The sequence below is a fragment of the Ciconia boyciana genome, chromosome 15 (genome assembly GCF_034638445.1).
Source record: "Ciconia boyciana chromosome 15, ASM3463844v1, whole genome shotgun sequence".
NCBI classification, from domain to species: Eukaryota; Metazoa; Chordata; class Aves; order Ciconiiformes; family Ciconiidae; genus Ciconia; species Ciconia boyciana.
In genome coordinates this window covers 9,177,663-9,205,382 of record NC_132948.1, presented here as the reverse complement: position 1 = coordinate 9,205,382, position 27,720 = coordinate 9,177,663, and the positions used below count along the sequence as shown (strand labels likewise).

General features: G+C 47.3%; 3 protein-coding genes across 13 annotated transcripts in view; all 3 read left to right on the top strand.

Annotated features, from left to right (window-relative positions):
* Nucleotides 1–5,991, top strand: part of MLXIP (MLX interacting protein) — a 54,155-nt gene extending 48,164 nt beyond the window's left edge. For both annotated transcript variants that reach the window (XM_072880563.1, XM_072880560.1), the window contains one exon: nt 487–5,991. In XM_072880563.1, coding sequence (XP_072736664.1) covers nt 487–608 — 122 coding nt within the window. In that variant the 3' untranslated portion in view covers nt 609–5,991. The remainder of the gene's footprint in view (nt 1–486) is intronic.
* LRRC43 (leucine rich repeat containing 43) lies at nt 712–25,352 on the top strand. Of its 10 annotated transcripts, XM_072880565.1 has the most exons (17): nt 832–848; nt 6,843–6,958; nt 7,041–7,142; nt 7,376–7,665; nt 7,924–8,100; nt 16,827–17,102; nt 17,367–17,477; nt 17,616–17,755; nt 18,837–19,075; nt 19,847–20,025; nt 20,425–20,548; nt 20,769–20,908; nt 21,069–21,158; nt 21,446–21,649; nt 22,189–22,276; nt 24,191–24,369; nt 25,214–25,352. In XM_072880565.1, the coding sequence occupies exons 5-16, from the start codon at nt 8,071–8,073 to the stop codon at nt 24,349–24,351; spliced, it is 1,782 nt and encodes a 593-aa protein (XP_072736666.1). In that variant the 5' UTR covers nt 832–848; nt 6,843–6,958; nt 7,041–7,142; nt 7,376–7,665; nt 7,924–8,070; the 3' UTR covers nt 24,352–24,369; nt 25,214–25,352. The 10 variants fall into 10 exon arrangements, 1 of the variants encoding a protein (XP_072736666.1); XR_012045327.1 differs by lacking the exon at nt 25,214–25,352 and having other exon boundaries at nt 7,405–7,665; nt 22,189–22,578; nt 24,191–24,324; XR_012045326.1 differs by lacking the exon at nt 25,214–25,352 and having other exon boundaries at nt 7,380–7,665; nt 22,189–22,578; nt 24,191–24,324.
* Nucleotides 25,241–27,131, top strand: B3GNT4 (UDP-GlcNAc:betaGal beta-1,3-N-acetylglucosaminyltransferase 4). Its single transcript, XM_072880567.1, has one exon. It carries the CDS (start codon nt 25,241–25,243, stop codon nt 26,357–26,359), a length of 1,119 nt encoding a protein of 372 aa, XP_072736668.1. The 3' UTR covers nt 26,360–27,131.
* Nucleotides 27,132–27,720: the final 589 nt, after the last annotated feature.

The window sequence follows — 27,720 nt, the reverse complement described above, 5'->3', positions numbered from 1 at the left end:
ATTGCTGAATATAGATACCAGAATTTAAACAGTCTCAAGCTGCATTTAAATTTCAAATACTCCACTCTAGTTGGAGTAAGTTTGGCAATGTGATTTATCTCATTATGAAGGAAGACTTCTGAGATTTGTATTCAGCTTTGGAATGACCTTCTGTTTGGGCATGATTGCTTGATCCTTTTCCCCCTGCAGTTCAGCAAGTACTTACATGTACAGTTATAATTGCTAAGTGGTACTCTCTCTTTTGTAGAAGAAATAGGTGTTTTTTTTTTAAAAGTCCTAGATCTCCATTCCTTGTTCCCTGGGCACAGTTCTTGCACATCTCTGTTTATTGCTGTCGCTGTGTGTGGAGGTGTGCATGTTTTGCAGAAGTATTTGCATAATTCTGTCATGCGTAACAGCCTTGCAATACCTGCATACTATGCTGCATGCGTCTGTTTGCAGTCAGACTAATGGCTTTTCTTGATACTTTTCTGACTTTTTTTATAGTGGTGCTGAACACCCTCCGGCATCTAGGTACAACCACCTCAATTCTGTCAGATCCATCGTGCCTGCCAGAGCAAGCCGCTGAGGCAGTTAACAAGATGAACAAAATGGCTGGCGAAACCTAACAACCAAAGACAATGAGTTGCTTATACAAGGGGTGGAGAACCTGCCAGCCTAGCAGCCTGGCGAGTCTCCTTTCAGTTGGTGCACTTTAGAAAGAATTCTCTCCATCATGCGAGACATTGTTCAGGGCATTTGGCTCTGCCTTCAGAATATGTGGAAGTATGATGCAACGTTGTCATAACGTTTTGATTCCTCTTCAATGCTGTGCTGTACTCCGTTAAGTGAGAAACCACCAAGCTCAGGTAAATTTAGCAGGTTTGAGTCCTGCAGGCAGCAATATATCTCCATCAATGCAGCATGCATCTATATGCAACAAACATATTTCTATGAAACACCTTCAAGTACCAAGTTCTCTGAAGGGTAAATCTTGTACACCAAGGAATGTTCTCTTAAAGGGGAAATACACTTTTGATTTCACAAAACAAAATGTGCTTTTTATTTTGTTTTCTGGTATTCAGTTCCATTTGTTTTACTTGAATAGTGAAAATTGTTACACAGGATCATATTAAAAACCAAAGGAGAAGAAAAATCTGTCAATGATGTAAACTCGTGGCAAAAATACTAGAATTAAAATCTCAGGCTGTTTTTTGTGTATTTTTATTTTAATGAGTGTATCATGGCATATGATCAGTTTCAAGACATGCTTTATTTTTTAGTAAATAAAGTAGCTGATTTTTATTATTTTTCCTGATATAGCTATTGCAAGTGAGTAGCAGGCTGTGCAGTAAGTGCAAGAAAGCAGTTTTAGATTGCATAGATTCTGCAATTAGGATAGAATTTCATACCCATTTAATCTGTGAACTGTTTTCTTGCACTCTGCAGAGTTCAGCTGCCTTCCTCATAAAATGTGCGCATATTAAAACACATCCGTAGATAAATGTAGTGGCACTTCAGAGACAAGAGTTGAGTTTGTAATGTTAAGAAATCAGCTTTTTTGTTATCTCAGAAACTATATCAAATCACATGGACTTGTAGTCAGTTCTTTGCTTCTTCGTCTTTTTTGCTTGTTCTTTTTGCCTTCTATCTGAAAAACCTGAAGGACTTACCTAATTTGGTCTGTATGGGAAGGTTATGTTCAACATGAATTATAAAACTTATAAAAATATGTTTAAAACCCGAAATACTGTATAACATTTTTCTGTGACAGTCTCAGCAAGTACTGTGCTCTGCTGCAGATAAACTTAGTCTCGTTACAGCGGTGATAGTCTGTCCATCGTGAGACAGCACTGGGATATTCATTCCGGCTGATTGCTCATAGTCTGGAATGATCCTATGACCCTTGTAATTTCACTCATTACTTGATTCTGATTCTTAAGAGCTATGCAAACAGTGGGTAACGTTTCCTTGTAACTCTCCTGAGTAGTTTCCTTCCAGTTTCAAAAGCAGGCTGCCTGGAGGTGATTAGCAGGCTATCACAGTGTTAAAATGAGGAGCAGCTAAAATATTTGGGCATTGCACATGCTTAAATGGGGTCAGTAGGTTCTCCTTCGGGGGATGTAGTTTTTTTCTGTGGTGTCCCCAGTCTTCTCCACTTGGTGGGCCAAAGTTTAAAAAGAAACAATAGGCTTGGGGAGTGGGACTAAGCACGGGGAGTATTTTTCTTTCTTCTTTGTACTGAGATTTTGCAGCTAATGGCTTTCCTTGCAGAGTTCACTTATGTGTGAGCAAGGCTGTAGCAAGAAGAAAGCATGAAAGGTTAACCCCAGGGCCCTCTCCCTGAGCAGAGGTACTGTGAGTTGAGGAATTTGGGGGCTGAAAGTGACTGCTGGGGGGGAAAGGAGCTGAAGGGGAAGACAAAATGGCATGATCAAAGTACCAACATGCCTTTCTGTAGCTGTGCAGACAAATGAGGAGATGCTCTTTCTCCCCCCTGCCCCGGCTCTGACATATCATTTGAAGTTTGTGGCACATGTGAAAACCTGTGTCCCTGGGACAGAACCAACAAAAATCCAGGCCTCAGCTAAGGAATGGTTTGTTAAAATAGTGTATAAAGGTTGTCATAGTAATTAAATAGTGAGTAGATTTTCTGGGGTGATCCATATCTGGGTCTTTCGTACATAATGTTGTAATCAATTAAGCAATATTCTTTGGGATGCATCTGGATAAAAAGTGTTGAATAAGTGTAAATTCTTTTTTAAATCAGTGCTTTAAATCATCGCATTTTTATCATTGATTGTGAACTTGATTCCAGTAAAGTCATTTAACACTGTGATTAGCTGAGGAGCGTTCTCAAGTTCTTTCTTTACTGGGCTATCTCATTGAGATGCATAGATATCTACATGCATATTTGCATGTTAAAAATAGGTATCGGGTTTTCTAGAAAGAAATCAGTAGGCAGTTGTCCAAGAACAGACCCAGTTGTGTTTTTGCTGTACTTTGCAGATGAACAGATTGTGTAATGCCTCCCCTGCAGTGTTGTCTCCTGCTTGTCAGGCAGTGATCGTGCTTGATTTTTACCATTACTAGTATCAATTACATTAGAGTTTTGTCTCAACAAGCAAAGTGCACTACAAGCATACTTCAAAGCCCAGGGAAGTCTGACAACTTCTAAGCTTAAATTCTAACATCTCAGATCTCACTGAACCGGATTGGAAGCTGAAAGGGACCTTAAAGGAATAGGAAGGGGTAGTGTGACTGAACTGCTAAAGATTTTGTCCATTAGCCGTTTTTATCTGGATGTGGATGGAAAAACCATCATGCTCATTGCACCATGAACTAGTTACAATTGGAGGGAGAGTGCTTACTTTAATAACTTGTGGTGGAGAAACAAGCTCATGGCACTATTAAAAGACTGCAAATCTTAACATAGTAAAGAGAAAAAACTTAAATCAAAGATTGCTTACTTAGGCAAGAGTGTAGTAGGGAGGGAAGGAAAAGTGAAAAGATACTTCCCACGTAGTGCAATTACCAGAAATGATGTGGCTGCTCTTTGAAGCAGTGATTCAGTGTATTTTTGTCACCCTATTATTGCAAATCAGAGTTCTTTTCTTTTATCAGTCAACCTTGTGAGGGGGATGATTTCACTTCATGTGGAAACACAGGAGGAAAAAGCTGTATTATGTCTCACATCTGCACAATAGAAGTACTGAGGATTGGTTTGAAAAGAGATTGACCACATTATGTATTAATTCCTGCATAGTTTTCCACTTTGGTTTATATTTGAATTCCTTTGCCTGTCTGTCTTACCCATTGAGGAGTCTAAATACTATATTTCTTTAAAAAAAAAAAAAAGTTTCGTAACGCTTTCTCACCTAATTTAAGCAGTCTAATTTCCTCAGTGTCACCAAAGCATACTTAAGCAAGCAAAACACACGGTGCCTATACTCTACACAGAATTACAGATGATGCACGTCTGTCTTCAGTGAATTGGTGCTAAACTTTTAGAATCCCCATATAATTGAATACAAGTCATATTTGGTCAAATTCAACATATTTCACTCAGTAAGGGAGTGGCTAGATAAAATATTTATGGCCTGTGATATGCACAAAGTCAAACTGAGATTGTCTAGTGGCTCCTTCTGACCTTGAATTCTACTAATCAGTGTATTGTAGATGGCCCCCACCCCAAACACAAGTTCTGGAGAACTTGTGCATTATCTGATGTAGTTATTAGGCTTGTATGATGCTCCCTGTTAGCAGGAGGAATAAGTGGTTAAAGTCTAGGAGCAAACTAGAATTGAAGGAATTAATGAGTCGTAGGAACTGAGACAAGTGCATGCTTCATATTGACAGTCTCATCTCTGCACGAAACCAAAGGATTCTTAATACCATTTGACCTGATTGGCGTGTTCTTCCATGCTTTTCTACACCCCTCGGGAAGCCTTCCTTGAAGGGAGACTTAATAGAATGTTTCCATCTGTGCCTTAGATCTTGGCATCCTGTATGCATTTGATTTATCTTACGTCATACATTCTTTCCCCTAATACAGTGCTATGTGGAAAATTCAGTGAATTGACAACAGTGGGGCTTCCCTGGGTTTTAAGAGGATTTTATCTGCGTGGCATTACTGTGTCCCTTTGAAACTGAGGTTGTGAAAAATTGTGTGTGTATATATGGAAAAAATGGCGTCTTTCTTGCTGACTTTACCATCCTCCCCTCCCATGTACACACGCACATCCGCACACTTGTACATGCTGTCATACCAGAAGTTTGACAGAAACCTAGTAAATATGCAGATGCTTAAATCTGTAAATCTGGAATGGCTTGAAAAGACAAAGGGCTGTCAAATTGCATTGGAAAATAAGATCCCTTTACTTTGTATCTTCAGGGGTTTTTTTACATTCCCTTGAGAGTGTGTGTGTGTGTATACATGTGTGATAGAGACGAGAGGGGCAGGTAAATTTTCTTTTGTCTGTTTTTAAAGCCCAAAACTCCTGAAGAGCAATTGGAGAGCAGGAGAGGGAAGCTCAGTGCAGAAACATTCAGTAAGATAATGCTTTTGTAGTACAAATTATTTGAAAGCTATTTCACTTTCTTTGTTTCTGGAGTGGATAATTCTTGCCTTGATGTTGCTAACTAGAAGATACTGCTGAAAATAGAATGGGTTCTTAAGTATTTTGACCTTTTTCTTTCTTTCTGTCTTTTTTTGTTCCTTTCCACCTTTATTGCATGGAAAAACACCCAAAATCAAAAGGCTGATGATACCTGGTTTAGGTGCTTTAGGGATTCAGTCATACCAATCTTGGAGGACTATGGACAACTGTTGATGACTTTTAGGAGGTTTTTTGATTAGGTGAGACAACAGGAGCTTTCCTGTTACACCTCCTCAACTTACACACTTGAGTTTCAGAGGAGATAATTTGTTTTTGGGGTTTTTCTTTTATAGGGCCTCAATATTGTTCCCACAACATCAGTTAAGGCCTCAAGTTTCCTTTTGTTTCATTCTTGGTTGGATTTCATGCTCATTTACTGTGTTAGAGCAGAAGTGGTAGTACCGAATTGTAGATTGATCCGTAAAACTTGATTCAGTTACAAAGCAACACATCTTAGGTATATAAAAGAAGGACTTTCTAGCCGTTGTGTGAACTGCTTTTGTATCTGAACTTTTCCAACATGAATAAGGTTTTGAATCAAAAGATATCAATGTTAGGAGCAAGCCTTTAATTAACAATACAGTGAATAAGTTGCTCTTTTTCTTCTTCTAACCTTGTATTTAAATGTGTTTTAAGTGAATGGAGTTCATTCTTGTTTAAAAGAAAAAAGGCAAAAAAAAAAAAGAAGCTTGGAGGTATGAGGACTTCAGGTTGTGCTCTTGCTTTGGCTAGGTTTCCTGTTCTGTTGCATGACACAATTTCTGTTGTGCTGTTGATATGTAGCACTTTTCAGTAGGTCTGTTAAATTGTGCAATGCATTTTTTATATTTACAACAAAAACAATAAAGGTTATTTTTTGGAAGAAACTGGTTGTAATGCCTTTATTTCCTAACTGGATGTGGGGAAATGGTAAGTGGAATTGTTCCAGGACCAGGACCTGCCATCCTTTTTGCAACTCTGAAAGGCGATGAGGGCTCATTTCCCTATTAGCAACGCTGAAGTTACCCCTTTGGCATCTGTGTGTTTGGCTTTCCCATTGCAAGGCTTATATCCTCTGCTGAGCTTCTGAAGCTTGGCCTCCTTTTGAGAAACTCGGTGCCCCTTGGGCCCTTCTTAACTGAAAGAATCAACTCACTCTGATGGGCTTACTTGGAGCCTACAAGTGATTTCCTTTTCTCATGCACTGGCCACCAAGCTGTATTTGCTCTGTGCTGGGTTGTTCCCTGTCTCACCAGAGTAAGTGTTAGCCAGATGAGCAAAAATTGAAAATTACTGTCTAGTCAGCTCTGCTCCCCTTCACTGAAGCAGGTTAGAGACTGGGAATGAACAGGTGGGCTCAAGTACCATCTCCACAAGTCCAGGTGTCTGCGGAGTGTACATGTTTCTTCACCCTAAATAACCAGTGAGCCTGCTCTTCCACATTTTGCATAACATAGTTTTCCAAATGTATTGACATTCTGATGTGTTCCTAAAGTGATCAGACCCTTATTGTTGTTAATTATATTAAGCATAACGGTGAGAGTGAGCTAAGCAGACAAAGAGCTTAGCGAACTAAGCAGACAAACATCTGTTTATTTCTGCACCTACTTTTAACAGGCTAGTAATTCAAAGGTAGCCCTGGTATTTCTCCAAGAAAGGTAAAACTCTTAAGTCTGTAGGGGCTGCACCAATGCCTTGGGCCCTGATGGTCTTATTTTCTTGCAGGCTTCGATTTGGGGCTTTTGGCTGACACACTGCCGGGACAGTGGACTCCACAGAGCAGCACTGAGATTGGATAACACGGTATTCCCATGGAATTGATGTCAGTGTTAGGCATTGAGGTACTTAAGTCCATTTAAAAAAATGAAACAAATAGCATTTAATCTTTGCCTTTAATGACTAATTTTTGGTTTTCCCCGGTAGGACACTTCAGCTCTCTGTTCTTCAGTTGTCATCTCATTTGTATATTGGATTTTCTTGCGTAGTGGAAGCATTGGGTGACTGAGGCTCTAGTTGAAGTGAAAGGTAATAGATGAGTGAAAAGAGGGATTTTATTTTAAAATCATTGCACGAGAGTTGATGCTGCTTAATCTCATCCTTGTGATTGGTGGCTTTGACTTAATATAGCTTATGAGAACTTTTGATGAGTCAGGCCTGTGGTTCCAGGAGAAGTTATAGCAGTTTTTTTACTCTGTTTGCATTTAATTTTTTTAATATCTCTAGCTTAATCTCATATAAAGCATTTTGCCTTTTGGAAGGCAGTGATTCTTCACTGCTATTTAAACAGCAATAAACCAACACTTCAGCCTGACTTCACTCTTGACCAAGCATAGAAATGCCAATGTTACTGCAACGATGCTATCAAACCTCTCTGGGAGGAACAGTGCTATTTAAGCAGCGATAAACCAACACTTCAGCCTGACTTTGGTCTCGACCAAGCATAGAAATGCCAATGTTACTGCAACGATGCTATCAAACTTCTCTGGGAGGAAGCTGTGGCTGGAGAACACTGTTTCTTTACTACTGATTTTGTGGCGATTTCAGTGAGGTTGGTATTACTGTAGCTGATATGCCAAAAGACAGTTACTGATTATTTTTGTGGCTGATTCTGCTAATCCTTGAACAGTGCCAAAAGTCAACCTATATTTGCTCTATGGAAATTATGCTAAATAAAATCACTGCTGTAAGGGAATTGGCAATTCAATAGGCAAACAGCTCAGGGCTCTCTTTATATGTAAAAGAATGGAAAGCAATGCTCACTAGATTTTTTTTTTTTTAATTTATTTTAACCTGTATTTACCCTCAGGAGCTCTTCTATGCCTATTCTCATCCTTGAGGACTTTCTCCTCCTGAGTGTGCTCATCACCAGAAGGTGGGCAGACAATGAATAGTTGGGTACTGGGGAAGTTTGCTGTGTGCAAACACAGAAGAGTCCCTGTTGTCATCCGGAGAGATGTTTAACATGTTCCTGTCTCGGAAAAAGGTGTGTGTATTACAAACCCCAACGCCTTTCTATCACAAAATGGAAACAAACCCACAAAAGATTAGACTCATCACACACCTAAGTCCTACTGCTGCCTGCCCTTTTGACACTTCTTACAAAGCCCATCTGTGACTCCTCCATCTCAACTGTAAATTCCCCATAGGCCTTGAAAGCCAACAGCTTCATTTTCAATCAGGATAAATGGGGACCTGCTTGTCAAGAAAGCTTTGCTGGTGACCACCTCATTATCACAGCATAGATGCAGGATGTGGTGCAGGTGTATCCCCCAACTTCCAGCCCTCCAGGGCTGAGGAGGATTTATCTGAGCCCTGATGATCCTGCACCAGGAAGGCTACAGATCTGCAGATGTTCTCTCACTGTTCTGTCTGGGGCTGGCAGCCTTCTCCTCTTGGGAGTGACTTGTCTGAGCCTTTCTCTCTGTGAATGTTCGAGTCATCTTTTGAGAATCTCTGGGCTTCAACATGAGCTTTCGAGCACTCTGCCTTGGGTGTGGGCAGCAGAGGTCCTGAGAATCTCTTGCAAAGGAAGCCACACAACCACCTCTGTGTTAGGGCTAGTGTTGTCTCTGACATCTTCTCTTTCCTGTGCAGTCCAAGCTCAAGTTGTCCGATATGTGATGCTAACCTGTTTAATGTCCCTCCCTTTTCCGAAGCTGCCCCATCTTCTCAGAGATGTGGGAAGAGCTTTTGAAAGAAGCAGCCTCTACATCTGCCCGAGGTTGGCAGGGAACCGACCGTATCGGAATAGACGAAAGGACAGTACCTGAGCAGCCACACATCCATAGGCTGCCTACAGAACCTTAATAAACTCCATCTGACAACATGAGTGGCCGTTTGCTATATGAGCTTGCAGAAATGAGCATAATGCAGATGTCGGAAGTGCTTCGGTGATACAGTTGTGTCACACTGTGCATCAGACTATCTGCAGTCGCTGTTTCTGTCTTGCTTACCTAGGCATGCACTTACAGTCTCATTCTGGCTCCTCAGTGAGGTGTTGGTCATCACTTCCTGACCTCAGCCCTTTGACGTTTGATGTTCTGATATCAGCCAGCCTATCTGCCCTGCTGCATCCCAAACGCTTGTGGCAAAGCACCATTCTCTTTCAAGCCCGTGTGAGGGGAACAGTGGCTTGCCACAGTTTTGCATAAGCTTCTGTCTCCCTGCTTCAAGCATGCATCCCATGTGTGTGGGCTCAGACTCTTGAGGTGAGCGGAGTCTGCAGGGCTGGCAGTACAATTCTGTGCCCCCGTGGGGAAGAACAACTCTCTTCTTTTTCAGGTTGCTCTTCCCATGACGTGAACTGGGACAGACCATCTGACTCACTTTAACATCTTGTTTGAGCTTCTGAGGAAATCTGTTTTCCTTTCCAAGGAAAACACTTTCATTTAGCTATTTACATATTCAGAAGGTGAAAGAAAAGATGTGCATGAGAGAGGAAACCGCAGGGAGTGGCCCTGTATAATCCCCCGGTTCGGCAAGGTTTAAGTGATTTGTGTCAACCATTGGAAATGGTGATGTCTAAGCCCTCGGGATGTAAATGTCTTCCTGCTTGTAGTGGTTTGCTGCCCCTGCCTGATAAGGTCAGCAGATGTTGCTTCTGCCTTGGGGATAAGCACATCCCCAGTCAGTGATCCTTTTCCATTCACTCTTCTTTCTCTATTAAAAATTAAGGATATGAGGTTGAAATTGTACCTTTTGGACCTTGGAAAAATTGGTAGACCTGGAACTAAGCACAGTCATTTGAGAGAGTGCCCCAGCCACCAGTGTGTCTCTGCTTCTCATGGGGGTTAGCACTGAGACTTTCAGGACTGGCAGGTGCCTTTCCGATGCAGAAGACATCATGAGCAAATACCCACCTTTGGACTCACCCTGCTTGCACAAAGCTCACGCAGGTCAGAGAGGTGGTTTATTAAAACATTCTTTGAATTCAGGGTGTGCCAGCGTGGCACTAACAGAGAGCCGTGCTACTTGTGTTAATATCAGAAACCAGAGTAATGGTCTCGGATCTGCCCGCATCCTTCTGCCTGCCACCGCTATGTAACATCTCCATAGGAGTGTCTGAAATTGGTTCCATTTGGGAGGAATTCTTCCCCTGGCTCCAGCAAGGAGCTTGGTCCCTCTTTTCCTCTTGGGAAATGAGAACATTTTTCTAGGACCCCCCCAGACTGGTGCTTTTTGGAGACTGGTAGTGACTCAGTTGATGTCAAGAAACCACTCTTCCTGGCGTCTGCGCAGAACAGGGACAGTTTCCAGCAACAGGAGGAAGAAGAGCTACAGCTGCATCGGCGATAATGGCACCATCTTGAAGAACCACCACAGCAGAAGGGTGAGCTGGGCACTGATGTATTATGCATTGAGAAGATTTGAAAGGAGGATGGAGGAGATGAACTGGTACCAAAATCCCTCACTCCAGCTCTTCTTGGGCTTTTCACAGCCTCGCAGAGAAGGAGCCCTGGTGTCACTGGGATGTAGGTGCTCAATCCAGCTGCAATTCCCTGGACATTCAGAGCACCAATCTGAGTACTCTTGAGCAAAGTCAGCCCTGCACAGGGCTGTGTGCTGGTAGGGACCACCATCACGGAACATGGGATGGCAGCAGAAAGAGGAGTAATCCTTTACTTGTGTTTTAAATGGGCATTTCAAGTCAAATAGTTTTTTTTTTAATATAGATAAATAATGTTAATTCTTGGAACTGATTTTTTTTTAGTAGATAAATAATGTTAATTTTGGAACTGATTCTAATGCTTAGACTGGCTTGAACTTTGTATGGTAATTTAGACTAAAATATTGTATTATTATTAACCTTCCCATTCTTTTGGATAATCGGGAGTTGATATGAAATAAAGGAAAAACAAGTATATGACAAGTCCTATTGCTCCTAGGCCATCTGGGTGTCTTTGCTCTGTTACCAGGTCCAGGAGCAGTAATTAGCTCAGCCACGTTTCGGTGCGGTGGTTGTGTCTGAGCTAATCCAGCACGTTTCCAGCAGAGCAGGTGCTGGCCGTGAACCATGAACACTTGTAAATCTAAATTGGACTCAGGAGCTGTGTTGTAGAAGCCACAATAATTCAGCCTTCAGAAGCAGAGGCTGATTAGAAAACAGTTTAGCCACTGGTGCACCCAAACGAGAAACCAGTTAGGAACTTAAGGAACAAAACTGCTTCATATCTATGAATAAAAATGGATGGGAAAGGAAGATATGTGCAGTTTCTAGTATCTTTAACATAAGGACCAGAAACAACTAGTTCAATTTGCTGTTTAATAAAACACTAGGTTTTCAGCGCAAAAAATATTGTAAAAAAGAATTACATAGTAAAACAAGAATCCAGCAATATTAGTTTTATTTAATCTGATTTTAATTAAATTCCAAGTTCTATCCAAATCTAATGACAGAAAGAGTAAAACCATTCTCCTATTAAGTAGCAAATATATCATTCATCCCTTTCAGTATTAAAATATAAAAGTTAAAAATCTGAATAAATATATATAAACTATATAATTGCTTAAATTTATAAAAATAGATGTATTATAAATTTATAAATACAATTCACTAGCAGAAAGAGAAGTACAAAATCAGTCTACTGACAATGAACTTTTCTTTTGAAAAATAATTGCAAGATAAAAATATAAATAACATTCAAATTACTGAATTAACACTTTCCTTTTTGCTTATTTATGTCATGATTGGTTAATTAAATCAGCCTGACTTACATTAGTCCATCCTTTTTATGTGCTGTTGCAAATAAAACAGTATAAATAGTTTTATAATAAATACGATCAATAACTTAAGACATTCATCCTTTAAATATTAAATTAAACTAGATTATATAGTTATAATATGTAGAATAGCAAGTACATTATCAACGTTGTTCCTGGCATTAAACTGATCACATAACTACTGATAGGTCACGTTTAGCCAAGTCTCTGGTATCTTAAAGTTATTTTTTCATCCTGGCGTATTACATTTCTGCTGAAGAGTACATTTTTGTTGTATTTTGCATAAATTGTTCATATTTCTGTAAAACCCACCAGATGTACATCTTCTTATCTGCCATTTTCATCCTCTGGACCTGGCTATGATCCATCTGCGGAAGGTCCTCGTTCTTGCAGGTGTAAAGCGCAGCTCGTTCACTCAGTGGCACATTTAGCTGATTGATATTTGCGTCAACAAATCGAGTTAAATTCTTACCACAGATTAATTCTATATCGTTTCTCAGGTTTCGCAAAATGTTGTAAAAAATGTGGAAAATGCAGCAATCTGCGTCAAAAGCTGGGCATTTGGGTATTTTCTTCACCATGTCTTTGGATTGGGAGTCAGCAGTTAGCCAGCTTGCAGTTTTGGGTGTTACAGAGCTACACACATTCTGTGGGGGAGGAAGAGGAGAGAGAAATTATTAATCTTTTGTTTTACATCTTTCCTGGTAGTTGCTTCACAGTTTAATGTCTAGGCTCGTACACACCTGTCTTTCAGTTTGTGTATGCTTGGGGGTTTTTTGTTATTGTTCAATAGCTGTATTAACACCTACGCTCCTTTTATTGAGTAGGTGTCGCACACTATCTGTGGCTATGATTGTGCAGTACTTTCTATCTTATAGCCTGCTTGGCTTTGTTTCCAGCTTTTCTAAGTCTTTTTTTTTTTCTTTGCCACATGGGCAACATTTATTCATGCAAGAGATTCTTTGACCTGAGCATATTTTCATCTGTTTCAGCAGAGATTATTTTGATTTCAAGAATGAATTCAGGGGAAATGTTTACAGTGATTTTTATCAACATACTCTTGGGAACACGTTCCCAGGAACGTGTCTGAAATTTGTCTGAAATATTGACATTGCTTAGATTCAGTGCACATTTTACTATCTCCAAGGAACGGATGGGCTAAGCAGGATTTTCAGCAGGAGTGCTCCTGACTGCTCTAGTACTAGGATCAGACCAAAGAGCAAGGCAATTCTCTCCATGTTTCCCGTGATCTGACCAGTTTCATCCAAAAAGATGCCTGCTTCAAACCTAATGTGACTCGGGAGACCAAGAAAGAGCAATGCATTTAGTCTGGAAGATCACAGCTAGCAGTTAGCTGAGGTGAAGTTGCCCAAGCTTTCCCCAGCTGTCCTAGACATTGCTCCAACTCTGCCCTAAAGTAAGGCAATATAAATGCTTTCCTTCTTGTATGGAATACAGAGAAGACACTATTTTAGGTTCTAACCCAAATATTTCTTTTCTGATGGTCTTTCTAGTGTTTTATAATAATTCAAGAGATTTCTCCACAGACATAGACACAGCAAATGCAAAATAGTACACTTACATAGTTTTTAAACAAGGTAGTCGCTTGCTTTTCTATCACTGATGCTAAGGGCTTTATTCTCGTAGTAAAATGCTTCTGTCTCTGTCCTGTAGCAGATTTGCTTTCTTCTAAGGTTGCTGTTGGTGCCAAGGAGCCCAAAGGAACCAGTGAACAGAAGAGGAAGATTGCGAATCTGTTGATCTCTGCATTCAAATGAAGAGGGGAAAGAAAAAAAAAAAAAGAAAGAATACAATGATTAGTCTCAAGCGTCTACATAATTTTTGCAAAACTTCCTGGGTTTGTGCAGCGTGCTAAATTTCTAAAGCGTATAGACGTTAAGTGACTGAGCTAGCGATGAACATCAACCAATGCAACCTTACAACGTGTAGCAAGGTTAAGTTGCACCCACCTGCTCGGCGTTTCATGGCAGGCTTGGAGAGCAGCTGACTTGGCCGAAAGTTAGCTGGATGTTGGGGTTCAAGCTGCCTGTTGCCTGGAGTGCTGTAGATGTGGACAGCCAAGCTGCATTTAAGTACCGTGGAGTTTTGCGTCAGTGGCTCCTCCATGGGTTTTTTTTTTTGTGGGTGATAGGTTGGGGTTTTTTCTTTTTTGAAAGATTACATCAAAAATTTGTTCAAATGCGTCTTCACTGATTGTGATCTAGATGCAGTTTCAGACTGACACAGATGGTGTCCCTTATCATCTATTTTACCAGGACCTGAGGATGCTTGGCTTAGACATCCCATCTAAATCCTTGGGCTCTCCAAAATGTCGGATTTAGAACATAAACTCTGTTGTGTTTTTTTTTTTAAAAAACATGGTTGGAGCATGCAAGCACATCATTGGTGCCCAAAGCCAGCAACCTTCTCCTGCAGGGTCAATGTAAGAGTGGGCTAACACTGGCAGTGAAAAAGCCATGAGGGGCTTGTGTGCAAGCCAGGTCAGGCTCCAGGTCAACATATATATCCTTTGGCTGGATGTCTGCAAGACGCTGTCCCCGAGGTGTGACCCCCTCATGTAACCCAGCAGAGGACGTCCAGGATCCCTCCTCCCCATCTCTGTCACCCTTCTCTCTAACTCCCCTGAGGCTATTTTCCATTTCCAGTAACTAAATGCAGGAAATTCTCATACATGCCAAAACAGAAAAATTGTTCCTAAGATTTACAAGTATGAGGCTGTGATCACAAGAGGACCTGCAGAACTACTGGTAGTTTGGGACAGAAAGGAGGGCAGAGGAAACCCCTAGGAGCATACGTTTGTGAAAACGCAAAGTGACACACATGCTTGTGCTTCCCACCTCTGTGATAAAAGATATGCCTGAAAGGTGGTGATGGATTGAAAGACGAACATCTGTCAAGCCACCAGAAAACTTTCAAGGAACAACAGCTTGGTGTCAAAATAATCAGTTCTCTTTTCCACATGAAATAATCTGTCTCTGAAAATAAAAAGCTTGGTATGCGCATGAACTCATCTGAAGCGCGTGGGACTGGTGCAAAGACTGTTCTCCAGGCTGAACTGATTCCCAAGGATTGGAATGGGAACAGGCATTTCCCCTGTACCATCTTGCACTCAGGTCCCACCGCCCTGTAACTTCAAGCCTCAGTTGTTTGCTTGAAGCCACAATAATGGAGATTCACAAACTGAACATGGTTCTGCCACGTGCTGCGAGGGAGCCCCAGGCAGCCAAGCAGAGGGATGCAGCCATCCCGCAGGGATACGTTTCTTCTTGCATGACCTAAGTTCCCAGGTGCTAAATAACGCAAAGAAAGAGAATAAGTTATCATGGCCTACGGCATGAGGCAGCAGACAGTACAGCACAGCACTGGAGAAGAACCAGAAAAGGACAGTTCTGGCAGACACTTTTTTTAATTGAGGTTTTTATTATTATTTGGTGGTAACAAGGAGGGAGAGAAGTTTCTTTGTGCAGGGTGTTCTTTAGGAACATCCCTACAAAGACAATGATGGGTGCAGATGGCTCCTTTCAGGTAGAAGGGTGATCTTGGAGAGTTGCTTGTTTGGAAGCACCGAAAAAGCAGAGAGGTGCAGCTGGTTAGTGCCCCACGGTGCGTTGCAAGATGTGTGGAAGGTGCGTGAGCTTGCACATACAAGAGACCATTGGGCACTGCCAGTCCCCTTCCAGTTGCCCCAGATGGGTACAGCCAGGGAGGACAGTCGAGGAATCACAGCCGGTCTTCCTCCGAGAGCAGGGAACATCTCTTTGTGCAGCACTGATGGCAATGGGGCCCAGTTACTTGTAACAGGGGTACAAATAAGAGAAGCAGTATTCTTACAGCTTGGCTTTTCCCCGAAACATGATTCAACCACTAGTAATGCTTTTTCAAAGATTTTTAGAAGATTTTACTTCATTTTTGACTGAGCTGAGGATAGCAGTTTGCCTGGTTATTCTACTCCATGGCATGCCACTATCTCTCCGCATGTGCATGCTCTGCACATCCTTTCCTATCTGTACACAGCTGTGATAAGCTGCTGAGCTGATAAGGGAGCAGATCGGCATCCGTCCTGTAAAACCCAACCCGAGTGGAAGTTCAGCTTTCCACCACGTAACTGCCAGATGCCGCAGAGCATCTGCAATTCATTTGGTGAAATTTTGCTGACACAGGCTGCTCTGTAGGCTCCCTAAAATGGAATTTGTAGCCATTGCCTCAACACCTATTGCTGGAAAAAGCAAATAAACCTCAGAGCGCGAGGACCTGAATCTGACCCAAGACGGAGCTGTGGCTTTTGTTCCTGGGGCTCATCTACTTTTTCCAAGTGTAGGAGCTGGTATTTTTAGCTGTGAACTTTGTTTTCCGATGGCCTTGCGCTGTTGTGGCAGCGGCGGCGGCCTCCACGTGAGTGAAGAGCGGCACTTTTACAGCTAACTGAGAACCTGACTGCTTCCTCCCCGAAACTTGAGTGACACTCAGGATGTAGATAAGTGAAAAGGCAAATGCCATGCCACAGGTCCTTGGCCAGGGGACAGGGCTGACACTGCACCCTGCAAACACTGCACAAGGCTGCCCGCTCTTTCCCTGGTGGAGAGCAGCCCCCGGAGCCCTGGGGGAGATCCGGAAAAGCCAGAGATTTATTCCCAGCCTGAGGAATTCGGCACTGTCCCAGGCTCGCTCCGCAGTCCCCAGGGCATCCGCGTCGGTCCCCAGGGCATCTGGGTCCCCGCCATCTCCTAGCGACGGGGACGCGTGCCGCCGAGCCAGGCAATTCCCTGCCGGGCTGGGGCTGGATGGCAGCGCCCGGCCACTGCAGCGTCTCGGCTGCTTTTTGGGAGCACCTGCGGCGCCTGTGTCTGCAGGACTTCCCCTGCGGCCTTGGCAGCTGGGTAGGAGGCCAGCGGGGCGCAGCCGTGGGATGTGGCAGGGTGTCTGTGGTCTGCAGGGCTGTCGCTGCCTCTTCCCTTTCCCTCTCTGCAGAATAAGTCCCGCTTCGATGCACGTACGAGCCCCTGCGGAGGCCAGCCGGGGCCGGGGGCAGACCCAGCCGGGCAGGAGGAGGCCATGCCGCTGGGCGAGGAGAGCCCTGAGGCGCTGATGGGGCTGCTGAGTGACCGACACAGCCCCTGGGCCTTGCCACCGGACTGCAGCCCCCAGGACCAGCACCTGCGGGAAATGGCCGTGCTGGCACCCAAGCTCGTCCGTGGTTCCTGCGTCTTCCATGTCCTCAGGTCCCTGCGGATCGTTGGCAAGGCAGTAAGTGCAGCTGCTGGTGCCCGTAAAGCTACCCATCTCCAGGCCAGGAAACCACGTCTTCCTGCTGGGAGGGAAAACATCCTGGGAAAAGGGGGTCTTCCCCGATACCACTATTGCAGCTGGGGTAGAGCTGCTGGCTCCCCCACCCAGCGTGTTGCACTGATCTGTGTTACACATATGTCACGTGGATCACCACTACACGTCCATGTCACCTTGGCCACGAGGTGGCTCGAGGGCACGTTGGCCAAACCTATCTCTTTGCAGGTGGAGGAGGTTGACAAGGGTCTGTTGCAGTTACAGCAGCTGGAGGAGCTCATCCTCAGCACCAACCAGATCAGCAGGATAACCTCGGCCAACCTGCCCCGGACACTGAAGGTGAGCGAGCAGTGCCTTGCAATGGCAGGATGGGGAAGGAGGTCCCACCTGGGAATGCAGCACAAGCTGAGCAGCTCAAAGGAGTGCTAGCAATGGCTCATTGCAAAGGGTGTTTGTTGTTCCCTGCGTCCCGGCCAGGTCCTGGAGCTCTGCTGCAACGCTGTGGCTGATCTGCGGGACCTGTGTGCTCAGCCTCCTCCGGAGCTGCAGCACTTGGGGCTGGGACACAACAGGCTGTGCGGCCCTTCGCAGGACAAGTACCTCACTGCGGACTTCTGGTAATGCCACAGGCTGAACGTGGGCTCCTGAAAGGGAGGTGGGCAGATGTGAACAGATGACCTCAAGCCATCAAGGTGGCCCATGCTAAGAAATTACAGCCCTTCAGCAGAGTTGTTTCTTTGCTCTGTGTCCAACACCTGTGCAGAGCGCTCTGTCTCTGTTCGCTGTCTCATGCTTAGAGGGTGTCTTGATCACAGAATCACAGAATCGTATAGGTTGGAAAAGACCTTTAAGATCATCGAGTCCAACCGTAAACCTAACACTACCAAGTCCACCACTACACCATGTCCCTGAGCACCTCATCCAAACGTCTTTTAAATACCTCCAGGGATGGCGACTCAACCACTTGCCTGGGCAGCCTGTTCCAGTGCTTGACAACCCTTTCAGTGAAGTAAAATTTCCTAATATCCAGTCTAAACCTCCCCTGGCGCAACTTGAGGCCATTTCCTCTTGTCCTATCACTTGTTACCTGGGAGAAGAGACCGACCCCACCTCTCTACACCCTCCTTTCAGGGAGTTGTAGAGAGCGATAAGGTCTCCCCTCAGCCTCCTTTTCTCCAGGCTGAACAACCCCAGTTCCCTCAGCCGCTCCTCATAAGACTTCTGCTCTAGACCCTTCACCAGCTTCGTTGCCTTTCTCTGGACACACTAATCCTTCTCTGGATCTGTGGCCAAGGTGTAGAATGGGGACATCACCTGGGGAACTGCCTTGATACCCTGCCCACTGCAGTTCCCGTGTCCCTGGGCAGCTTCCTTTTACCATGCCCTTCCCAAAGCCCCTGCTGGGAGTCTGCCCTGGGAATGATCTAAATCTTAGGCTGCATCACCAAATGATGCAGTGGGATGGTTAATGGATGCTAGAAGAACGTGGTTTTGAGTTGTGGAGCAGACTGGCAATGGACCATATGGCTCAGGAATTTGGAATTGGCCTTTTGAGACTGAGCCATTGGATTCCCCAGTTTGACCCAATTTGTGCGGGGGAAACACAATTTTTGTTTCTTTTTTTGACTCAGGGCAGTAGCTCTCTATCCTCAGATGGATGCTTTTTGCCTAACTTTCTTCTCTGAGTTCTCTCCTTAGGCCAAATCTTGTCTCCCTTGACCTGAGCTTTAACAACTTCACGGATCTGCTGGGGCTGGTCTCTCAACTGTCCAGTCTGCAGAAGCTCCGTGTCCTGGTGCTCCAAGGGAACCCGCTGGCTCTCATTCCCACTTACAGAGGATTCCTCGTGGACAGCCTGCCCAAGCTCTCCATCCTTGATGACATCCAGATAGGGCATGATGAGAGGCACCAGTTCCATGGTTTGGCGAGGCAGCCAGGTGAGCCTTTGCCTTTGAATCTGGCCGTGCTGACCCTGTGATTCAGGAGGTGATTTCATCGTGGTTGAGCTAGGAGTCCTCAGGGCAAACTCTGGAACCAGTATTGACCTCCTTCTTGCCTCTCCTCAAACAGAGATCGTTCTCTGTGCCTTTTTACCCCACCAGTACAAGTGGGGAGATAGGCAGAGGACACTGCAGCAGTGTAATTACAATTGAGGTAATTTTAGCCTTAGTCAGGTCCAAAGATTGCAGGAACAACCTAATCCTAGCACTGCCTCGCTGTCACAGCCTGTCCCCATCTTTGCTTTCTAGACACCGTCTGGTTTCAGACAGTGCATTTCCCTCTCAAGCTGCTGAAAGAGGAACATCTTCACTAGGGAAGATGCCCACACGCGTGCTGCGCTGCCAGCACGGAGCAGTGCCACCTCTGCAGCGTGGCACATCCCCGACTGGGACGAGGGCAGGGGCCTGGGGACACCCGGGGGGGGGAAGCCCCTCTTGATGGCCCCTACTCAATGAGTTTATGCGCTGGATGTGCTCTTTGGAGTCTAAAATGTTAACCAGGGAGTCAAAGCAACCAAGGCAGGAGATGTTTGCGTGGCTTTGGAGTGACCCCATGTGGCAGTGGCTTGTCACAGCATTAGCACAGGGTGGCAGGAAGGGATGCCAGCTGCTGGGACACGGCGTCCTGGAGGCTTCCGCTTGCTCTGTACCTTCCTCGCTCTGGAAGGAGCACGCTGCAGCTTCACAGCAGGATTGTCTTCCTTTTAGAGCTGGTCAGGAGCGAAGCACAAGTGGTTGTGAGCATTGGGGAAATCAAGGGAGTCCCTGATCCCAGTGCTCAGCAGCAGCTGGAGGTTGGCTCTGAGGCTCCAGTGATCGCCTACAGCTACTGTGTGATGTACGAGTTTGCAGAGGGAGAGGAGATCGAGGACGGTAGCAGTGCTGAGGTTTGTGCTTAACCGAGCTCCTGAAAGCAACAGGCAGTGGCAGGTCACAGCAAGGGGGACTTCACCTCCAGGCTGCAGAGTGAGACCGTTCATAATGGACCTGGTGTGGGCAGCAGCAGTACTGGGGACAGAATTCATGCATGGCCACATCTGGCAGGACAGGTCCCTGCTGGCCACATTCCCTGTCCTTCTTGGGGAGCCCAGCGCTTGCTCTGCACGTGGGAGTGCGTTCACAGCCCCCTGCCTGCTGACTGCAGCAGAGCCCTTCCCTGGTGCTGGTGCCCCTTCTTCCCATGATGGGGTGGGCTGGGGAATGGGATTTTGGAGGCAGCTCTGCCCCCTGGTCCTGATGCAAACACAACCAGGCACGTCCTGCCAAGAGATCCCTCTCTGTTCCAGGTAACAAAAATCCATCAACGTCCCATGGTGGCCACCCTGGATGTGGACAGCTCTGCTTGGGACATGAGGGAAACGAAGGGCCAGCAGGAACCTGCAGCCATGGAAGAGCCCAAGGCCCACTCTGGTAATGAGGAATTATAAATCCCCTGCCCCACCGCTCAGGGCAGGTTTATGGCTCTTCCTGGCATGTGGTGGCATCGGGACATCCCTTGCAGTGTCAAGCTGCAGCTGGGCTGTTACTGAGACTGGTGGATAATGAATTCGCATTGCTCATGTCCCAGGAGTCCTTCCTGTCCTCGGGAAGGAGAGGTCTCTCCTCAGAGCTTTTTTGTGTCCCTGCACAGCAAAGGTGTTTGTCACCCCCGGCAAGCCCTGGGCAGACACCATCGACTGCAGCTACAGGAAGGAGCATACTGCCAAGGACTTAGTGGGGCTGAAGTCCTACCTGGCGTCCGGAACAATCGTCTCAGTCATGGAGGAGAAGGTGAGTGTGTGGCAGAGCTGGATGAAAGGGGAAAGAGCTGCTGGGAGGCCCAGCAGTGGTATTGTGTTCCCTCTGGGAGGCAGCCCGGGATGGTGGTGACCCCAGACCAGGGTCCTTGGGTGTCCCAGCCCCTGCAGCACCAGCTCCTCTCTCCGGGCAGGTGGTCTCATGGCCTGTCAATGCTGATCCAGAAGAAAATGCAGTCACAAAGGGGAAGGCAAGACAGGGGCTGCAGAAGGATGGTACCAAGGTAGGATGCTGGGAGAGAACAATGTCTAAACACCATCCGAGCTGCAAAAATAGTGATGGGGGAACGAGGGCCCTTCTCCTGGGCCAGTTTCATGTGTCAGAGAATCTCCCCTCCATCCCAGACCTCTTGCCAAAGTGCCCCTTGCTGTCGGAGGAAGGCAGCAGTGGTTTTACACACATCTTGGTCTGGATGCAGTGGTGGGCAAGGAGCTGGTTGGGGTTGCTTGCTGTCTGATAAAGCGACCCCAACCCTCTGCTGAGGCTTGTCCCCGTGCTGGTGCCCTGCAGGTTCCTGTGCCCAGGGACAAGCAGAAAAAGAAGAAGGAGAAGCCATGTGAACTCCGCAGCGACCCTCCCATTCGGAGGACCCTGGGCACCAGGAGGGTGACCCTGGAGACCCTGCTGGCCACTGAGGACCTGGTGGCAACTGTGTGTGACTTTGGGATCCGGATCACTGAGCAGCCTCTGCAGCCACCAAGTCTGGAGGAGAAGGTAAGCAGTGTGTCCTGGGGCAGGGCAGTGAGGCAGGGCTGCCAGGGACAGGCAGTGCTGCAGGCTGGGGTTCAGCACATCCTGCCCTGCAGCTGGCCCAGGCATGCGTCCCATCCATCCCTCAGTTCTCCTCTCCATAAAATGGGGTTGAAATAATCCTGCCTAAGCACCATCCATCACTGCTGGTATTGTTACTTAATGTTGATATTAGCAATGAGTACTGCTACTTTTTATAGGCCAAGATTAAGAAAATAGATGAGTTTATTTTTTCCATCTGAGAATGTGAAAGCAACCACTCGTGCTTCCTCTGATGCTCTCTCTCTCTCAGCACGGCAACACGCACCGGCTGTACCGACACTTTCTATTTCCTGGATTCTCTTCTCCAGGCAGCCCCACCACTGTGCTCCTGCTTCCCCTCACCCCTTTCCTTTGCCCTTTAAATCCTGGTGACACAACTCAGATGGTGATGGCTGTCACAGGACTGAATGTGGGCAGTGAATTTCAACACAGTCTAACTATGGAAACGTCTCTCTCCGCAGGACAGGAAAAAAGGCAAAGACAAGAGCAAAAAACCAAAAGCAGAGACAGAGAGTCAGGCCAGCCGGAAAACCACAGCGTCTGCCAAAGGTGATGGAGACTGGAGCTGGCTGGGCAGAGGGTGGCGTGTGCGAGAGCAAACACCAGCAGTGCCTGGCTGGGAGGCAGCCGCAGGTCCCCTCCACCCCGCCAGCTCTGCCCAGCAGGGCACACATCCTGAGCGTCGGGCTGTGAATACATCCATTGACTGCGGGGGCGTGGAGACACACACCCGGACACCTTGTTGAATCAGTGTCTGAACAAGCACCGAGGGTGGGCTGCCAGCTGTCCTGGGAGCGACACACACCTACCAACTCTGTGTGCCAGGGGAGAAGGGCAAAGCAGATTTTTGGGTGAGAGATGTGCTGCCCACTGTGTCGGCTGCCAAATGTGGCCGGTGGCGCGGGCTGGTGCGGGCAGCTGGGGGGAGTGCTGTCTGGGATGCATAATCAGGTCCTCATCGTTTCCAACTCGCATCTCACAGCACTTTGTAGAGGGGATTATTGTTCTTTCTGGTTTAGAGATGAGATGCACAGAGCCCCAGGTGCCCCAGCCAGCCCACGGCGGGGCTGGGAACAGACCCTGGTCTGCTGTCAACCATGAAGAGACCATCCTGACCCCTGATGGGTGTCCCCTGCCGCCCTGCCTCACAGTCTGCTCAGCCAGCAGCATTGCTTAAACTGCTGGAGACAAACCTCACCCTACCTTTTGCAGGTTATTTTTCCAGCAATCTTGTTTTGACTACAAAAATAGCAGTGCCAGCACATCGGTGGGGTAATGCAAGAGCAGGAGGAAGTGGGGGAGGGAAGGGGTGGCAGGGTGACGCTGAAAAGCTGTTCATGGGTCGAGGAGAGCATGGAGCAGGCCAGGCCTCCACAGCACTGCTTGGAGCTACCAAAGGAGCCTCATGTCCCAGCTCCGGCATCAGATTTAGTCGTTAATTTAAGAGAGCAGTTAACCCCCTTCCCAAGAGCTCTGGGATGCTTTTCCATGCCCTGTCACCCATGGCGAGGTCCCCGTCTTTGGGGAGGATCTCAGAGCCCTGCAGCCCTAGGCCGTGTCTGCACTCGAGGAAGCCTGACCAGCTTCCCAGCTACCTGAAAAGAAGAAAAAAACCTCCTTGAATTATTGTTCTCCACAAGGAGATGCATTTGCAATACATACTCAGACTGCTGCTGAAGCAGGGAGCTGCTGTCAAACAAATGAGCTTTTTTACTTCGTTTCCACCCCAGTGCCTGTGGTCAGCGTGCATGCAGGAGGTCTTCCCTTCAGCTTGAGCGAGAATGAACCCTTTCTGCAGGGGGTGTGAGGCCAGAGACGGTGTTGGGTGCACAGAAAGCCACCGACTGATGCCGGAAACCCAGAGAGATCAGAGACGCGTGCTTAATTTGGTGTCCCCTTATGCCTGTGCAGGTGGAGGCTGGATGGTTCCCAGCCCTCGCTCCACTGCAGCCGTGCGTCCAGCGAGGCTGCGTAGGGACCGGCACTCTCACAGCCGGGAGCTGAGGCTGATTTGCATCCCTCAGTCGGCAATGCACACAAATAATAAGTCCTCTCAGAGGAATTGGGATCCCTTCCAGAAGGCTCAAAGAGGAAAGGCAGCAAGCTTTGTCTTGAGCAAACAGTTTGCCCAGACATTGAAGGATGTCTTCAGAAGTAGTCTCACGTAGGTCTCATTTTACCCCACACTTGATTTCCCAGGATTCTTGAAATGATTTATTTCTGCATCGTTCTTTTTTCCTAGGAATTATACAGGAGTTTAACAACAAAAAGCAAAGTTGCATGCAGATCAATTGCCTGCTTAAAGATGCTTTTTGGCCTTCTTACCCAAAGCCATATTCAAATAGGTTTTCCCTCAAGGCCCGGAAGTCAGTATTAACGTGGTGGGCATTTCCCCGCTGCACACTGCTGCCTTTAGGGTGATTTACTCTGTAAAGATAGTGACAGATTTACTTCTTTCCACAGGAAAAAGAAAAAACAAAGACTCCACTGAATTGGAGGAGGGTGGAGGGCTCCAGCTGGTGCCACTGACCGTTCAATTCCAGATGCAGCTGCTTCGGTGGCCCTCGGCAGCCGGTACCCAGAGCCGGGAGAGCATGGCCGTGGCAGCGGGGAAGATGCAGTAATGTGTCCTTAGCAAAAAAGTGAGTGGGAAATAAAACCCACAGGGACGCCGCGTGGATTCTGGTTCAGCTGAATCGCCAGAGCTGGGAGATACCGCAGGGCTCGTGATTGCCTGGGGCTGCTGAGCTTCTGCAGGAGCTGCAGCATGCAGGGGCTGGTGTGGGGTGCACAGGGCGTGCAGCGTGGGGCGTGCAGCGTGGGGTGGGCAGCGTGCGGTGCTCGTGTGGGGTTTGCAGGGTGGGCTGTGCAATGTGCGGTGCTCGTCTGCGGCGTGCAGGGCGTGCAGCGTGGGGTGTGCTGCGTGCGGGGCTCGTCTGCGGTGCGGGGCTGCGCCCGCGGGCGGGGCCGGGCGGGGCGGGGCGGGCGGGGCCGGGCTCCCCGGGCGGCGCGTGGCGGCGGCGCGGAGCGGCGGCGGCTTCGGTGAGTCTCGGCGGCGGCGGCTCTGCAGACCGGGGAGAGGGGGGGTTGCGCCGTGCCGTGCCGGGCCGCGCCGTGCCGCGCCGTGCCGCGCCGTGCCGCGCCGCGGAGCGCCGGGCTCCGAGCCCGGACTGCGCGCCCGGGGCCGGGCGGGCTCTCCCCGGGCCGGGAGCGGTGCAGCTCCCCGCGGGCTCCCGAGCCCTCCCGAGGGCGAGCGGCCGCCGCGCCTGGAACAGCGGCCCCGTCCTCGCCGGCAGCACCTGCTCTGGGTGAGACCCACGAAACAACGTGAGGGGAAACGCCGAGACCCGTCCCGGCGGCTCCCCGGGATGGGTCGTGCGCTCCGTCCCTGCGTGACTGCGGGCGTGGGAGTGCTGCGAGGGCAAATGGAAAGTGTGAGTATGCGGGTCTAACTCATGAACGGTTTGCCTTTCTGTGACTGTGCAGGGCCTGGGTTCTGCACCGGAGGTTGCCATGTATCCCAGGATTAAAAACCTCGCACTTTACGTCTTTTCCATCACGCTGCTGGTGTGTTTTTTGTACATGAAGAAAGAGGCAAAGTTGGCAGCGTCGTCAGCGGACCAGAAAGTGGATGTAGCGAATCACAACCCGAAGTCTTTGGTTCCGGACAATGCTGAACCCAGCAAGTGTCTGCCAGACTTGACCCTTGGCAATTTTTCTCTCGCCCTCCCAGAGCTTCACCGTGTCTTCTTAACATACAAGCACTGCCGGAACTTCTCGGTCCTGCTGAAGCCTTCCAGGTGTAGCAAAGAGACATTCCTCTTGCTAGTGATCAAGTCTTCCCCGATCAACGTAGATCGGCGAGTGGCGATCAGGAACACGTGGGGGAAGGAGGTCTCCATTGGTGGCAAGCGCATCAAGCTGGTGTTCCTTCTAGGGCGCTCTGAGGCCAAAATCCAGGTACAGCCCCTGCACCAGCTGCTGGCTTACGAGAGCCAGGAGTTTGATGACATCTTGCAGTGGGATTTCATTGACAACTTCTTCAACTTGACCCTCAAGGAGCTGCATTTCCTCCGCTGGTTCATGGAGGACTGCCTGCATGCCAGGTTTGTGCTTAAGGGCGACGATGATGTCTTTGTCAACACCTATAACATTGTTGAGTTCCTTCAAGAACTGGACCCTGAACAGGATCTCTTTGTTGGGGATGTGATTGCCAATGCCCGGCCCATCAGGAACACCAAGGTTAAATACTTTATTCCAGAGTCCATGTACAGAGCCCCCTTCTATCCTCTCTATGCGGGTGGAGGGGGGTATGTGATGTCTAGAGAGACAGTACGCCGCCTCCAGAGCACTGCAGAGGACATGGAGCTCTTCCCAATAGATGATGTCTTTGTGGGAATGTGTCTGGCAAAGATGGCAGTGACCCCAAAGAACCATGCTGGCTTTAAGACTTTTGGGATCCAGAGACCTTTCAATCCTTTTGATCCGTGCTTGTACAAAGAGCTGATGATTGTGCACAAACTAAACCCAACCGAGATGTGGATCATGTGGACGCTGGTAAAGGATGACAGCATTAGGTGTGCAGTGTCAGTAACGCACAACTACAGAAGGGGTTGGAAAAGAAGCTACTGATGAGTACAGTGGGATTGTGACTGGTAACAGATACAGGGTACTTTAAAAATCAGGTTGTGGTAGAAACGTGTCCTCTACTAACAGACTGTACTGGAGCCATAGAGTTTTGTTTTGCAGTAAGACTTTTTCTGTCGGTGGGTTAATGAAGCAGTTGGATTCTCACGGGGTGGGGACAGGACCAGTAGCTCGGTGAGACACGGCACAAGGGACTCGGCTCGGTTCCCCCCAGGCAGACTGGAGCCAGGGGAAGTCACAACTGCCACAGGGACGTGAGTGAGGTGCCACTTGCTATGGAGGCTCTGCAATGCCAAGGCTGGTGTGTGACCACCAGACAAATTCAATCTTGTGTAGGAAAGCTAATGATGACTAATGAATGACAGAGCACTTGAAACTACTTGAAGGGGTGGTAGAAAGGCCAGTGTGTGCTGCTGGGTCCACTGCAGTGCAACTCCGCTGTCCCAGGCCAGCAATCCTTCAGGTCCTACTGGACAGCAGAAGAAGGGAGTGGAGTGGGGCAAAAAAAAGCCTCAAAAATGTATTGCCTTAACATAGCATGATGATCCAAGGGACTGGGCTCTGACTTGAGCCCTTTGGATTTTACAGAAGTTTATTACAGGTTTACTTGCACTGGAAGCTTTTGCACGAACACTTTCTGACTGGTTTTGAGAGGAGCAATAATCATGGTGGTAGTGACTGTAGCTTTTCATGTTGTGTGGGAGGTGTTTGGGTTTTTTTGTTGTTGTAATGTTGGGTATAAATAAAGTACAGTTTTGAAAAGTGTTTTCACAGGAGTATTCTTGGGTATCCTGAAAGCTAAGAGAACTAAAAGCCAGAGAAGAATGAGCTCTGGTGCTGGGCATTTGCATTTAGGAGTCATTTATATTAAAGAGGATGAGGTTGTGGCAATGGAAACTTGCCACTTCCTTTGCTGTGAGCAGCTGCCGTTCTCTGCCGCTGTCCAGACAGGATGTATTGATACAGAAGTGATTAATCTATGAGTGTGCTGGAGTCACTAACTTGAGGAAAGATCAAATGTGAAACTAAGATTTGGTGATACTTTTTACGAAGCTTATCAGCTTCAGGGTGCCTTGCTGCAAGATCAGAAGCTACTGTGCTATGCGTGAGCAGGAAGCAGCCTGGAAGCTTTAAGAAAAGGGAGTGGGTAGAGAGGAAGTGTGTGATTACAGAAATCAGAGCAATTTGTGTTGTGCTCTTATCACTGCTGTCTAGTGCCAGCTGCCCAGCGTTCACCGCCCACCAGATGTGAGCTGGAGCCGGAGGTGCCTGGGAAGTGCTTCCAGGAGGTCCTTGCTTGTACTACAGAGGCTGAGGACATCCCAAGACCAGATGTGTGATGAACT

What these genes read in the sequence shown, in the direction of transcription:
- B3GNT4 (XM_072880567.1), top strand. Translation starts at nt 25,241, where the DNA reads ATGTATCCCAGGATTAAAAACCTCGCACTTTACGTCTTTTCCATCACG.
- LRRC43 (XM_072880565.1), top strand. Translation starts at nt 8,071, where the DNA reads ATGTTTAACATGTTCCTGTCTCGGAAAAAG. An exon ending in AGGACGGTAGCAGTGCTGAG is followed by an intron (nt 20,026 to 20,424) that starts GTTTGTGCTTAA and finishes TCTCTGTTCCAG; the next exon opens with GTAACAAAAATCCATCAACG. An exon ending in AACCACAGCGTCTGCCAAAG is followed by an intron (nt 22,277 to 24,190) that starts GTGATGGAGACT and finishes TTCTTTCCACAG; the next exon opens with GAAAAAGAAAAAACAAAGAC.